Source organism: Anolis sagrei, chromosome 5, assembly GCF_037176765.1.
Source record: "Anolis sagrei isolate rAnoSag1 chromosome 5, rAnoSag1.mat, whole genome shotgun sequence".
Lineage (NCBI taxonomy): Eukaryota > Metazoa > Chordata > Lepidosauria > Squamata > Dactyloidae > Anolis > Anolis sagrei.
Genome location: NC_090025.1, coordinates 32418971 through 32431021, shown reverse-complemented (window position 1 = coordinate 32431021; position 12051 = coordinate 32418971). Strand labels below are relative to the sequence as shown.

The window sequence follows — 12051 nt, the reverse complement described above, 5'->3', positions numbered from 1 at the left end:
TCCCCCAAGTCTACCCCACATGTAAGCACAGAGCCATGGCCTAATGCGTTTTCTTTCCCGGAGCAGCCGCTTCTTCTCTTAAGAGACTGAAACACAAAAGCATGAGAGAGGGTGACCCACCAGACAAAAGAGCCTTTCAGTTCCTAGGAAAAGTAGACTTGGAGAAGGATGGAAGGAATCCAAGTGGCCCTATTATTTCCACTTGCACTAATTAGACATTTTTCTGTCAGCTATTGAGCACCGCTGAGAGGCCAAACTCACTGAATTCATTCCTAAAGTGTTTACAGAAGTTTGCATCTGTTTGTGTCTCTTCAGGAGGAAAATAAGCACTTCAATAGCATTGTGGAAAAAAAAATCTAAACCAAGTATCCTATTCTGGAGGGTCTGGCAGCTGCATAATTTAATGCTCCGCTCAATGCCGAAACCTCTTGTGTTCCTCTCCAAAACCGAATGGACACAAAATGGAAAAAAGTCAAGACAGGGCCAGAATATCATCTATTTCTCCTTCTTCCTCAGAGAAGGCAACCCCCTGTGCCACACACCATAAAATGTAGGCTGGTGTTGACTGCTGAAGTTATACACTGGCTGCTCTTCTTGCTAGGTCCTGTTCTGACAATATGCTGAGAAACACGGCACAACTTTTTCTAAGCTGTCAAGTTACATAACTGCTCTCCACACACAAATATATTTCAAAACAGGTGAGATCTCATTATTTATAACCGCTTTTGGTTAGAACACAATAAACTGGGATCCAGTTGCGAAACTGTCTTATTTTCTTTCTAGGGAGAATACACTCAGTCTGCCGCATAACCAAATCTATATAAATAAAAATGTAATGTTAGTTTGTGGGATTAACATAACTCAAAAACCACAGGGTGAAATGACACCAAATTTGGACACAATACACCTATCAGGCTAACGAGTGACCATCACTCATAAAAACACTGAAAAACACAGCAGAAGGGGTTTAAAAAGGCAAAAATGCAAAAAGACACTACATCGCATGAGCAAAAATGACTCCCCCTCGCAAACAAAACACACAAAAGCATATCCACACTCTCTTCTGGACTACAGCTCCCAGCATCCCCTAGCCCTTTAGGAGAGGAGGATGATCCAAATGCAGTGCTTCCAAGTTGCAAGCTTTCTTCTCCTTGGATTTCTTTGAGAGCAACCCAATCCCTGCATATTTCCAATCTCCTATTCCTGGACTGCAACTCCCAGCAATCCTCCAGATAGATAGATTAGATGGAGATAGGTAGATGGGTAGGTAGGTAGGTAGATAGATAGATCAGGAGGACTGCTGGGAGTTGCAATCCAAGAATAGGTAGAGAAGGAAGAAAGGGGAGAAAGAGGAAGGGAAAGAAAAGATGGGGGGATGGAAAGGAAGAAGAAGAAAAGGAAGGAAGGAAGGAGAGAAAGAAAGAAAAAAGGGAAGGAAAGAGGGAGGGATGGAAGGAGAGAAAGAAGGAAGAGAAAGAGGGAGGGAAGGTTGGCCACAGCAACGCATGGCAGGTACAGCTAGTTTAATATAAAAGCTATCCGCCTGAGATCTCTTTCTCTCACAAAACAGGGTCTCTTCTCATGGTGATGAACTTATTTAAAACCATTTTGTAATTTAATTTAATCAGATTTTACCAAACTTATTATTTAAGTGCCTAAATATATTTTGCCTAACTATTGCAGGAGTTTTAACATAGTGATTTGTGTTTATTGTGTCTTTGTATACTTTTCTTTTGTCTTGTTGATATGGTCAGAGGACTAATAAATAAACAAATCTATCTATCTACTGCAAAACAAGATCCCCTTTCATAGTATACAATTATAGCAATTTGATTCAGCTTTACCTACCATGGATTCATCCTATAGAATCCTGGGGCTTGCACACTACAGCTTTCTAGCTGAGAATTCCACGTATCCTTCCCTAAACTACAAATCCTATAATTTCATAGGTTGTTGCAGGACCCCCCGGTAGTAAAATGGGTTAAACTCTTGTGCCAGCAGGACTGGTCGTCTGATAGGTTGGTGGTTCAAATCCGGGGAGCAGGGTAAGCTCCTGTCTGTTGAGCTCTAAATTCTTATGTGGGGGCATGAGAGAAGCCTTCCCAAGATGGTAAAGCATCCATCATCAGGTCGCTCCCTGGGCAACGTCCTTGCAGATGGCCAATTCTCTCACACCAGAAGCAATTTGCAGTTTCTCAAGTCACTTCTGACATGGAAAAAAGGTTGTTGCCATGGCAATTAAAGTGAGACCATAGACCTGTGAGTTTGTGAGGTGAACACAAAGTTGGAGAGTGGCATAGGCTGCCTGGGAATGCCTGGGAGTGTGGTGGAGTCTCCTTCTCTCAGAGGAAGTGCTTTGATTGTGCCTTCTTGCATGGCTGGGGGTTGGACTGGATGGCCCTTTGAGGTTTCTTCCAGCTCTAGGATTCTAGGATTCTATATCAGGAGTAGGCAATATAGAGTCTAATGGATACACTTTCTCTCCTGTCCACCATCTCATCCTGACTAAGGCTAACCTTTTTGGGATCCAAACGTTTCCCATCTTTCCTTCACTTTCTGCCTCCAAAAGAGAAGAGGAAGGGGAGGAAAGGGCAGAGACGGGACTTGGGAAGAACCCCCTTCCTCCTGGCCTGCCTACCCGGCTCCAGTCCACCATGTGGCCCCCAAGTTAGAAAGTTTGTCTATGCCTGCTTTGCATGATGGAAGCTGCTAGCTTCAGTGTGGTTTGTAAACATCTCGGAAATTACATTTTTGTACTATAAATTGCAGAATCTTCCATCAACATAACCAATGGTGTTCCTAAGTTATGGATTTCTATGTTGAATTGCCATGAACAGATCATGCAGTGATGCACTTCCATCTTTATCTAGATTACTGCTTCATTAAATAGACCTTCACGTTTCCTTTGTAAACATTTAGACAACAGATATGATCTGTGAGACAAGGTCACCCGACTACATCACAGTTTTTATTTCAATTGGTTTTAATGTATTTGTTCACCAAATCTCACTATTCTTTTGCAAGTTTTTACTTCAGGGGGATAGTAGGGGAAGTCTATTTCTGACCTTAGGCCACCCTAGTTTCTTCACAATCCCACAGAAATGTCCTTAAGGTCACCCGCTTTTCTATACTTCACATAAAAGCTTCTTTTTTGCACCTTTTTGGCACCCTACATAAAAGCTATTTATCAGTATGCATAAATGTGAATGGTTGCATCTGCACCTAATTAGCATAATTTGAAATAAAATCAAACCAAAGCCACAATTCTGAGAGGAAGACGGTTCGTGTCAAAGACAATAAAAGACAGGAAGGACCAAGTCTGACCAAAGAGGCAAATGCGAAAAGAAAAGAAAGAAAAGGGGGGTTATGGTTTGGCCATACCATGAGGGGCTTTCTGCATCCATGTCTAAACAGAATAAGAGGGGAGAAATGCATGCTTTGCCTGAACATCTGTTTCCACAGTGCCAAATGTTCACGTGTAATTGAGTTTAGCGGCACAAAAGGAGCTTCAGTGCTGGGAAGCTGGGTCAGGTGGATATGAAATTAGATTTGTGGAAGATTTCTATGCACCAATTATAGGGTGTTTGGGGCGGGTGGGATGTAAAGCATCCTTGACTGGAGAGCCTTAGTAAAAAGCCCAGAGTGAGGGATGTGCTGTTTGCATGGTTTCCCATATTAGTGATCTAGTTCTTCCCAACATTATACCTTCACGTTGGGATTCCACCCTTGCTTATGATGCCAAAATCCCTTGTTTCTGTTGATAACAGCAGATGCTTCCCAGTAGTATGAGCATATTATTTTACCAGAACCATCTGGCACTAGACTTGGTTACAAAATGTGCAAATATGAAATGGCTTCCATACAGAAAAAGAACAGAGAAACAGAAGATGGTACAGAAATTTTCAGTGAACAAGAACGAACATAACCTATAAATAAACCTACAGGCAATTGTTAGCTTCCTCAGAACACAATATATCCAGGAATGAGATAGAATTTAATTTGATTTACCAAATTTGCAAAGTTTTTTTATTATGTAGTCTGGAAAGAACTTGAGACTAAAATAATTGATTGTGGAAAAAAGTGAAACTAACAGATTGACTCATCTGCGATCCAAGCTTTTGCATGGTAAACTTAAAAATCTGGATTTTAACTGTCTTTATAATCTAATTTTGTGTTGTATTTTTTTAAAAAACTGAGAAATTAGCTTATCTCTTACTCATGATATTTTTTTTGCAGTTCATTTTAAAGCATATCCCAAAATTCATAAAATGTCTTCAAATCCATGATGGAAAGAAAATGATATAGGGGAAAGCTATGCTGATGGAATTTTATCTTTTAAAATACAGCTTGATGGATTGGGTTCTCTTAAATATTTTCCAGAATTCTGACCAACCTTCAAGATGTGGCAGCTGGTAACTTCTAAGCCAGTGGTTTGCATTTTAACTTTAATGGCAATATTGAACATGCTGAATTGATTTTAGAAGCCAGGTTCATTCTATACTTGGAAATTAAAGTTTTGTCTTTTTCTAGGAAGTGTACACTTTTTTGCACCTGGAAGGAATTTATTTATTTACCTTATTATAGCCCGCTTTTCTCTACTCCAAGGGGGACTCAAGGTGGCTTACAAGTGGCACTTACATAGTGCCTTAAAATACACAATATCAACTTACTGTATAACTTATTGTAAGGAGTTAATTGTCTCACTGACATAAAAGCCACCAGCTGCTACTGTACTCAGGTATGGCAGATGCAAAAGGGATGACATCCTATGCAGTATATTTGCAATGGTGGATAACCCCACTTTAAAAGGAGAGCAGAAACAATATATTTTGAGTATAATAGCTGAGAACCAACATTGCATGTAGAAGTATTCAATGTTTGTGCTACACAACCGTATGGCAACATTGCATCATTGACCTGGGACACCAAATGTGCAACTGAATGTACAGGTAAATGTTCATGCAACACTATGTATCATGTGCAGTAGAACCACATGCACAATTCTGTACCTGAAACCTTGCATTGAATGCTAATGGTCCATAGGAGACAAAATGTTAATGTCTACAGGGAAATTTGCATAGCAAAAAGCCACCAATAGGATATCAGACCCAGTCTAGTTCAGAACTTTCCAAACATTTCATATTGATGTCACACGTTTTAGACATGCATCATTTTGTGATACAGTAATTCAGATTGATGTACCAACCTCTTTATAAGAGATATGGACATATACATAAACTGTAATAATATTATGTATTGCTTATTTAACAAAGACCTGGAATTTTGTCATTAAGTTTGTGCAACACATCTACATACTGCATCCAACACACTAACATGTCATAACACATAGTTAAAGAAACTCTGTTTTAGTTTGCTTTGCTTGCCAGTTTGTAAAGTGGAATAGTGAGGTCAGGTGGATAAAGTGACTAGTCAATGGTTGTCCAGTAAGTTTAGGACTCAGCAAGAATTCAAATGTAAGATTCCTTACTCATAGTCAAATGACAAAGCACCGCCTCTGAGCACTTTTCCTTCTAAATAATCACAGGCCATATTTTGTTCAGTTCTAGAGACTAAGAGAAAACCTCTTCCGGCAGAACCTGGCCTTGACTTCATGAAAACAGTTGAAATAAGTGTCACAAGTGGTGTAGACCAGGGTCTGCATAGCTCCTCAGCTATGAAAACCCACTGGGCAAGTTGCACTCTCTCTCAGCGTCAGAAAAAAAATAGAAGAAAATTCTCTCTGGACCAAATTCCCTGTGGAAGGATCATCTTTGCATCACTATAAACCAGAAAACTTGAAGGCACACAACAACAATGTGCACATTTTTTACTTTCAAATGAATAAACTACTTTAAGCACTTCAGACAACACCAAATTTGGAGGGATAGCCAATACTTCAGAAGATTAGGAGCAGAATTCAAAACAATCTTAACAGATTAGAGAGATAGGCCAAAGCTAGCAAAATGAAGTTCAACAAAGACAAATGCAAGATATTCCATTTAGGCAGAAAAAAATGAAATTCAAAGATATAGAATGCTTGGCTTGATAGTAGTATGTGTGAAAAAGATCTTGGAGTCCTCATAGACAGCAAGTTAAACATGAGCCAACAATGTCATGTGACAGCTAAAAAAGCCAATGGGGTATTGGCCTTCATAAATAGGAGTATAGTGTCTAGATCCAGGGAAGTCATGCTACTCCTCTATTCTGCCTTGGTCAGACCACATCTGTGTCCAGTTTTGGGCACCTCAGCTGAAGGGAGATGTAGAGGAGGGTGACTAAAATGATCAAGGGTCCAGAGAACAAGCCCAATGAGGAGTGGCTTAAAGAGCTGGGCATGTTTAGCCTGAAGAAGAGAATGCCGAGAGGAGACATAATGAGCATGCCTCATATGTCTCTTCCCCTCATATGTGAGGGGAAGTCATAGGGAGGAGGTAGCAAGCTTGTTTTTTTTTTTGTTTTTTTTTTTGCTGCCCTGTAGACTAGGACAAGAAACAATGGTTTCAAACTACAGGAAAAGAGAGTCCACCTGAACATTAGGAAGACCTTCCTAACTGTTAAAGCTGTTCAGCAGTGGAACTCTCTGCCCCAGAGTGTGGTGGAGGCTCCTTTTTGGAGGCTTTTAAACAGAGGCTGGATGGCCATCTGTGGTGGGTGGGTGTGTGTGCTTTGAATGCGATTTTTCTTATTCTTGGCAGGGGGTTGGACTGAATAGCCCATGAGGTCTCCTCCAAATTTATGATTCTATGATTCACCCTAACACAGAAAGACAAAAAGAAAATGATGTGTATGTACATAATTTTATGTGTATGCACATAAAAATAGTATTTGGAAGAGATCTAACACAGCACATGAAATATACAGGTGATAGGTGATCAGAACTTCATCCTAACAGAATTTAGGAATATTTGTGTTGTTGATGCAAATATACTTCCTCTCTGGAAATCCTTATACAGGAATTCTCTAAGGGAAATCAGAAAGAAGAGGATGCATATTTTGTTATGATGTACAACTACTGAGTTTCTCCGTACATTTAATAGATGCAAGACTTTTTTCCTGCTCCCAACCCCACTATTTTTTATGTGATTCCTCTTTTCTAGTTGTTTTGCACAATAGGATTCTGCAGCCAATGCCAGGCTGGAGTGTTTAAAAGGATGATGTAAGCAGCCTTGGTTGTTTTGCATACTCAACAGAGCAATGGTCTGCAAACAAAGCACTGCTTGTAACAATGCAAGGCTAAGTCAGACTTTCAGACTGGAGACGTAAGTGCTCTCACAGAGACACTCTGAGATCAGTGAAGCTACTCGAGAAGTAAGATGCTGCCCACTGTGAATAAGGACCACAAAAACTGACCTTCCAGAATAATAAACACTTCATTCAAGGATCCCAAAGCACTTTACAAACACTGGTTTATTCCGCTGGAGAGCTAGTTCTAAACTTGCCACTTTAGAATAAATTGAGATGAAACATGTTAAAAGTTTTTTTGCCTAACAATATAGACAAAGGCTTATTTCTCTTTCAGAAGGAATTAAAATAATTCCTTCTAGATCATATGAAAAGGCTCAGAGTTTTATTCTTCGCCAACAAACTGTAAACTTGATTGCCCCCACCAGTATAATTCCCTGCTCCCTCATCTTTCACTATCTTAAAGTCTCAAAGAAACTTTTATTATGCCTCAATTTTTTTTTATTTTTTGAAACAGGGAAGACAGAATAGAAGAAAAGAAAGAGCAAAGGATGGTAATGTCCCTTTCTTGGCGAATTCTAATAGCATGGGTCAAAATGTCAATCAATCTACAATTAAATAGAAAACAAAAAAATGCATCCCTTTTCTCACACAGTACAAAAGCACTGGAATATAAATTACCAGCAAAAATAATACTTCAAAGCAAGCAGGGAAAGGAGCACAGTACTTAGAAAGTATTTTTTACACTGGAGGTGACGGTAACCTCACGGACTTTGTGGCACGTTGGTGAATAGTTTCAAACTAGCATGAGGTAGAATTGTATTTGTTGGGCCCTATAGTCTGTGACCCCATGATATGCTTTGTTTCGCTGGGGCAGCTGCAGTTATCAACAGATGTTTCGGCAATAAATAATTGGTATCATTTCAGAAAAAGCCCATCTACCTGGGGTGAGAGCATAATGCGTGCAAACACTGCTCCACTATTACAGACACATTAATCTCCCATATATCCAGGTTTCTTGGGGAGTTTACTGCAGGTGTTTATCCTGGGAGAGAAACAGACAAATGCTCTCGAGTTTGAGGTCTTTGTGGGTCTTGTCAAAGGGGTCAGCCTCCACCATAAATTTCTGTCTGAGGCCACACACAAAAAGGAAAGGAAAAGAAAAAAGGGGGAGGAGGAAGAAAATAACCAAAACAAATTCAGAATCACAATTTTAAAAAACCACACACCACTATTTAGCACTGGGAATTTGTAAGAGAACAACAGAACCCTCCCACTTGGTCAAGGCATGTAAGGGACTTATTGTAGTTTGAGCCATGTCTGCAGGGTAACGGGCAGATTTAGATCAGGGGACCAAATTTCTACTGACGGTATCCTCCAGAACATGACAAAATTTTCACCTAAAATAAAAAGCCCCAAACCAAAAGTTCCACTTCTGAAAAGTTTTTTTTTTATGTTGAACACTGCATGGGGCAGCGATTTAAAAATTGAAGTGTCACTCCTGTTACAGCACTATCATTTCATTTTGAGCGCCTATGGGATTTGCAGTTTAGGAAGGGACATTTTGAATTCTCAGCCAGAAAGGTCTAATGCCTCACCAAACTGTAAAACCCTGGATTCTAACGTACATATGTTGCCATGACATTTAAAGCAGAATAAGTTAAGTAAAGGTTTCCACTGACATTAAGTCTAGTCATGTCCGACTCTGGGGTGGTGCTCTCTTAATTTCTAAGCCGAAGAGCTGGCATTGTCCATAGACATCTCCAAGGCCATGTGGCCAGCATGATTGTATGGAGCACTGTTACCTTCCCATAGAAGCGGTACCTGTTGATCTACTCACATTTGCATGTTTCCGAACTGCTAGGTTGGCAAAAGCTGGTCCTAACAGTCAGAGGCAGCCCTAGGTAATTTTCAACGGTAAGCAAACAGTATTTTGGCACCCCCTCCCCCAACCAATCACTGATATATATTTTCTGTTCATCGTGAGAGTTCTGTGTGCCATATTTGGTTCAATTCCATCATTGGTGGAGTTCAGAATGCTCTTTGATTGTAGGTGAACTATACATCCCAGTAACTACAACTCGCATATGTCAAGGTCTATTTTCACCCAAGAGTGCCTCAAGAGCGCCCCTGGGCAAAATCAACTATACTGCGAATGCTTACTTTGTGTAATGGGTTGAGCCGCCTCTGCTAACAGTGGGAGCTCTCCATGCTCCCCAGATTCGAATTGCCAAATTTTCTGTCGCCGAGTTCAGCAGCTCAGCAGTTTAACCCGCTGCACCACCTGGATAAGCAAAATATTGTGATATAATTGCATAATGTGATAGGGAGGTCTCCCAGAGAGATTTAAACTGCCTATCCTTGATTCAGGTCCTCACCCAGTATAATTGCCCTCATGGCAAATGGGATAAATGGAAGATGGCTGTAACCACAAGAGTAACTAAATCCATTTCAATTTGGCTTCAGGCTACCTGTGGGCCAAAGACAGCTTTGGTTGGTTTGGTTGATAATCTATGATAGGAGTTGGACAGGGGACGCGTCTCTGTTGATTGATTGATTTATAACATTTATATGCCACCCTTCTCACCCTGAAGGGGACTCAGAGCGGCTTACAAGTAATATGTAAATACAATATATTATATTATTACTATAGCACAGCAATAGTATTATGTATTACTATATTGTACTATACCATTATACTGTAATTTTATTATTATAATATTGTATTACATTATCAATATTATATTACATTATCAATATTATATGTATATACAATATATTATGTTATGTCATATCATATCATACCATATCATATCATATCATATCATATCATATCATATCATATTATATGCACAGTGTGGGAAACAAGGTGATTCTGCTGGACTCCTAATTAAAATCCATTAACCGGGGTCTCCTTTTAGATTGCCTCCTTGGAATGAGGACTGGTGGCACTGTTTTGCAGTTCTTCTCCTTATTGGAAGAGAGAACTAAGAATTTGATTCTATGATTCTATTATTTAGTTCCGGGTAAGTCCTGTTCAACATCATGGCCACTGGCCTGTGGTATATCTCAGGCTTTGGGACTAATTCCACACTATTCAATGTCTACATGAAAATGTTATTCAGAGGTTTGGGATTCAATATCTCCAGCATGCTAGTGACACCCTTCATTATATTTCCTTTCCATCTCACCTCAAGAAAGATGCTTTAGTAGTAAACCAGTGCTTACTGTCAACAAGGACTGGCTGAGGACTGGCTGAGGTTAATTCAGACACGACATGAATGGAAAGACTTTAGATCTGATTTAGAACCAACTTAATGAACCTTTTTGCATGTTTCAGAAAGAGCTTGTAAGTGATTGGATTTTTAAAAGGAGTCGCTTTGAGCAGGAGTTTTGTGTATGTATTAGAAAACACATTCTCAGTCAGAGTCCTCATCTTGTAATACATGAGCCAAATCAAGTCAACCCTATCCACAGCAATAAGAATTAAATCTGCCATTGTTGTAAATGGGAACTGAGTAAGGAGTCACCTCTTTAACAGGACATGATTATCTGTCAAATCACTATACATTTCAGTGTTAAATATGGTAAACACAAGTTTCAAGGACAGGTTCCTTATGCTTCATACCAGTAAGTCATGCAGTCTTGCATTGATTATATCTTGCAGGTTTGTTTTGTCTTCAGTGCCTACGGCTTGTTTATATTGCCACCTTTCTGGCACGAAGGGCCATTTCATTTCCTTTGCCTCTTCGATGAGGGTCCACAAGTCATCAGGGAGCAAAGCTGGAAAGGTCAAAGGACAGGTAAGTGATTCAGAGTGGCAGCTAAGTTGCTGAAAGCAATTCCCTTCTCCATTTTGCTCTTCAGCAGCTACAAATTGTCACTTTTTCCAGTAGCAAACTGGCAATGAAAGGTTGCCTATCATTACGTGGCCTCCAGCACTCTACCCTTAAGGTAAACTGGAGCTGTCTGCCATGAAGTTGAGGAATGTTGGGAAGCAAAGGAAAAGGATTGCTTTCCAGTTACAAGTGAAAAACAGGAGAGAGTGAACAGAAGAATAACATTCCAGGTAGTGAAAACGGCAGTGTGGTTTGAACAGACCTTAGCTCCTCCGCCCTACATACGCAGGCCAAAGGATCTGGCAACTGCAGACCAAAAAGTAACCTTCTCAAGTGTTTGCATTGGTGGATGACAGTCTAACAAACCGATAACTGGATGCTTTCTTCCAAAAGTACTACTGGCACATAAACACTTTAATTTCTTTTATCTGTCCATGAATGCAAGACATCATGAGCAACATTTTAAGGGTTGCAGTGGGCTGGATCAGACTTGCACCTAGCAGACTTCCACTTGTGTTGAGGGAAAGAGTGGGATGGAAGCTCTGTCCGAGTTCAAGGGATCCCCTGCAAGAGTGCTAGGAGAAGGGCTAGAGGTTGTTCTGTCTTCTAGGAGGGAAATTTGTATTGGCAAGTAGCAATAACCCAATAAGCTTTATAGCTGAGCCATATATACATATTACTGTGCAATGGTACCAACTGTAGCAAGTTATTTTTTTCATGTCAGGAGCAACTTGAGAACTGCAAGTCGCTTCTGTTGTGAGAGAATTGGCCGTCTGCAAGGATGTTGCCCAGGGACCCCGGATATGTTTGATGTTTTACAATCCTTGTGGGAGGCTTCTCTCATGTCCCTGCATGAGGAGCTGACAGAGGGAGCTCAACCCACTCTCCCCAGATTCAAACTGCTGAGCTGTCGGTCATCAGTCCTGCCGGCACAAGGGTTTAACTCATTGCATCATTGGGGGCTCCAAGTATTAATATGAGACAGGGGTAATGAACCTGTTTCAGGATTGACTAAGTCTTTCCAAGCCTT

The 12051-nt window shown here is 40.3% G+C and overlaps 1 protein-coding gene across 4 annotated transcripts in view; it reads right to left on the bottom strand.

Moving 5' to 3' along the window:
* The window catches only part of ALPK1 (alpha kinase 1), an 83073-nt gene that overhangs the window by 32231 nt on the left and 38791 nt on the right, over window positions 1–12051 (bottom strand). For all 4 annotated transcript variants that reach the window (XM_067468645.1, XM_067468646.1, XM_060779077.2 and 1 more), the window contains one exon: window positions 10811–10965. In XM_067468645.1, coding sequence (XP_067324746.1) covers window positions 10811–10965 — 155 coding nt within the window. The remainder of the gene's footprint in view (window positions 1–10810; window positions 10966–12051) is intronic.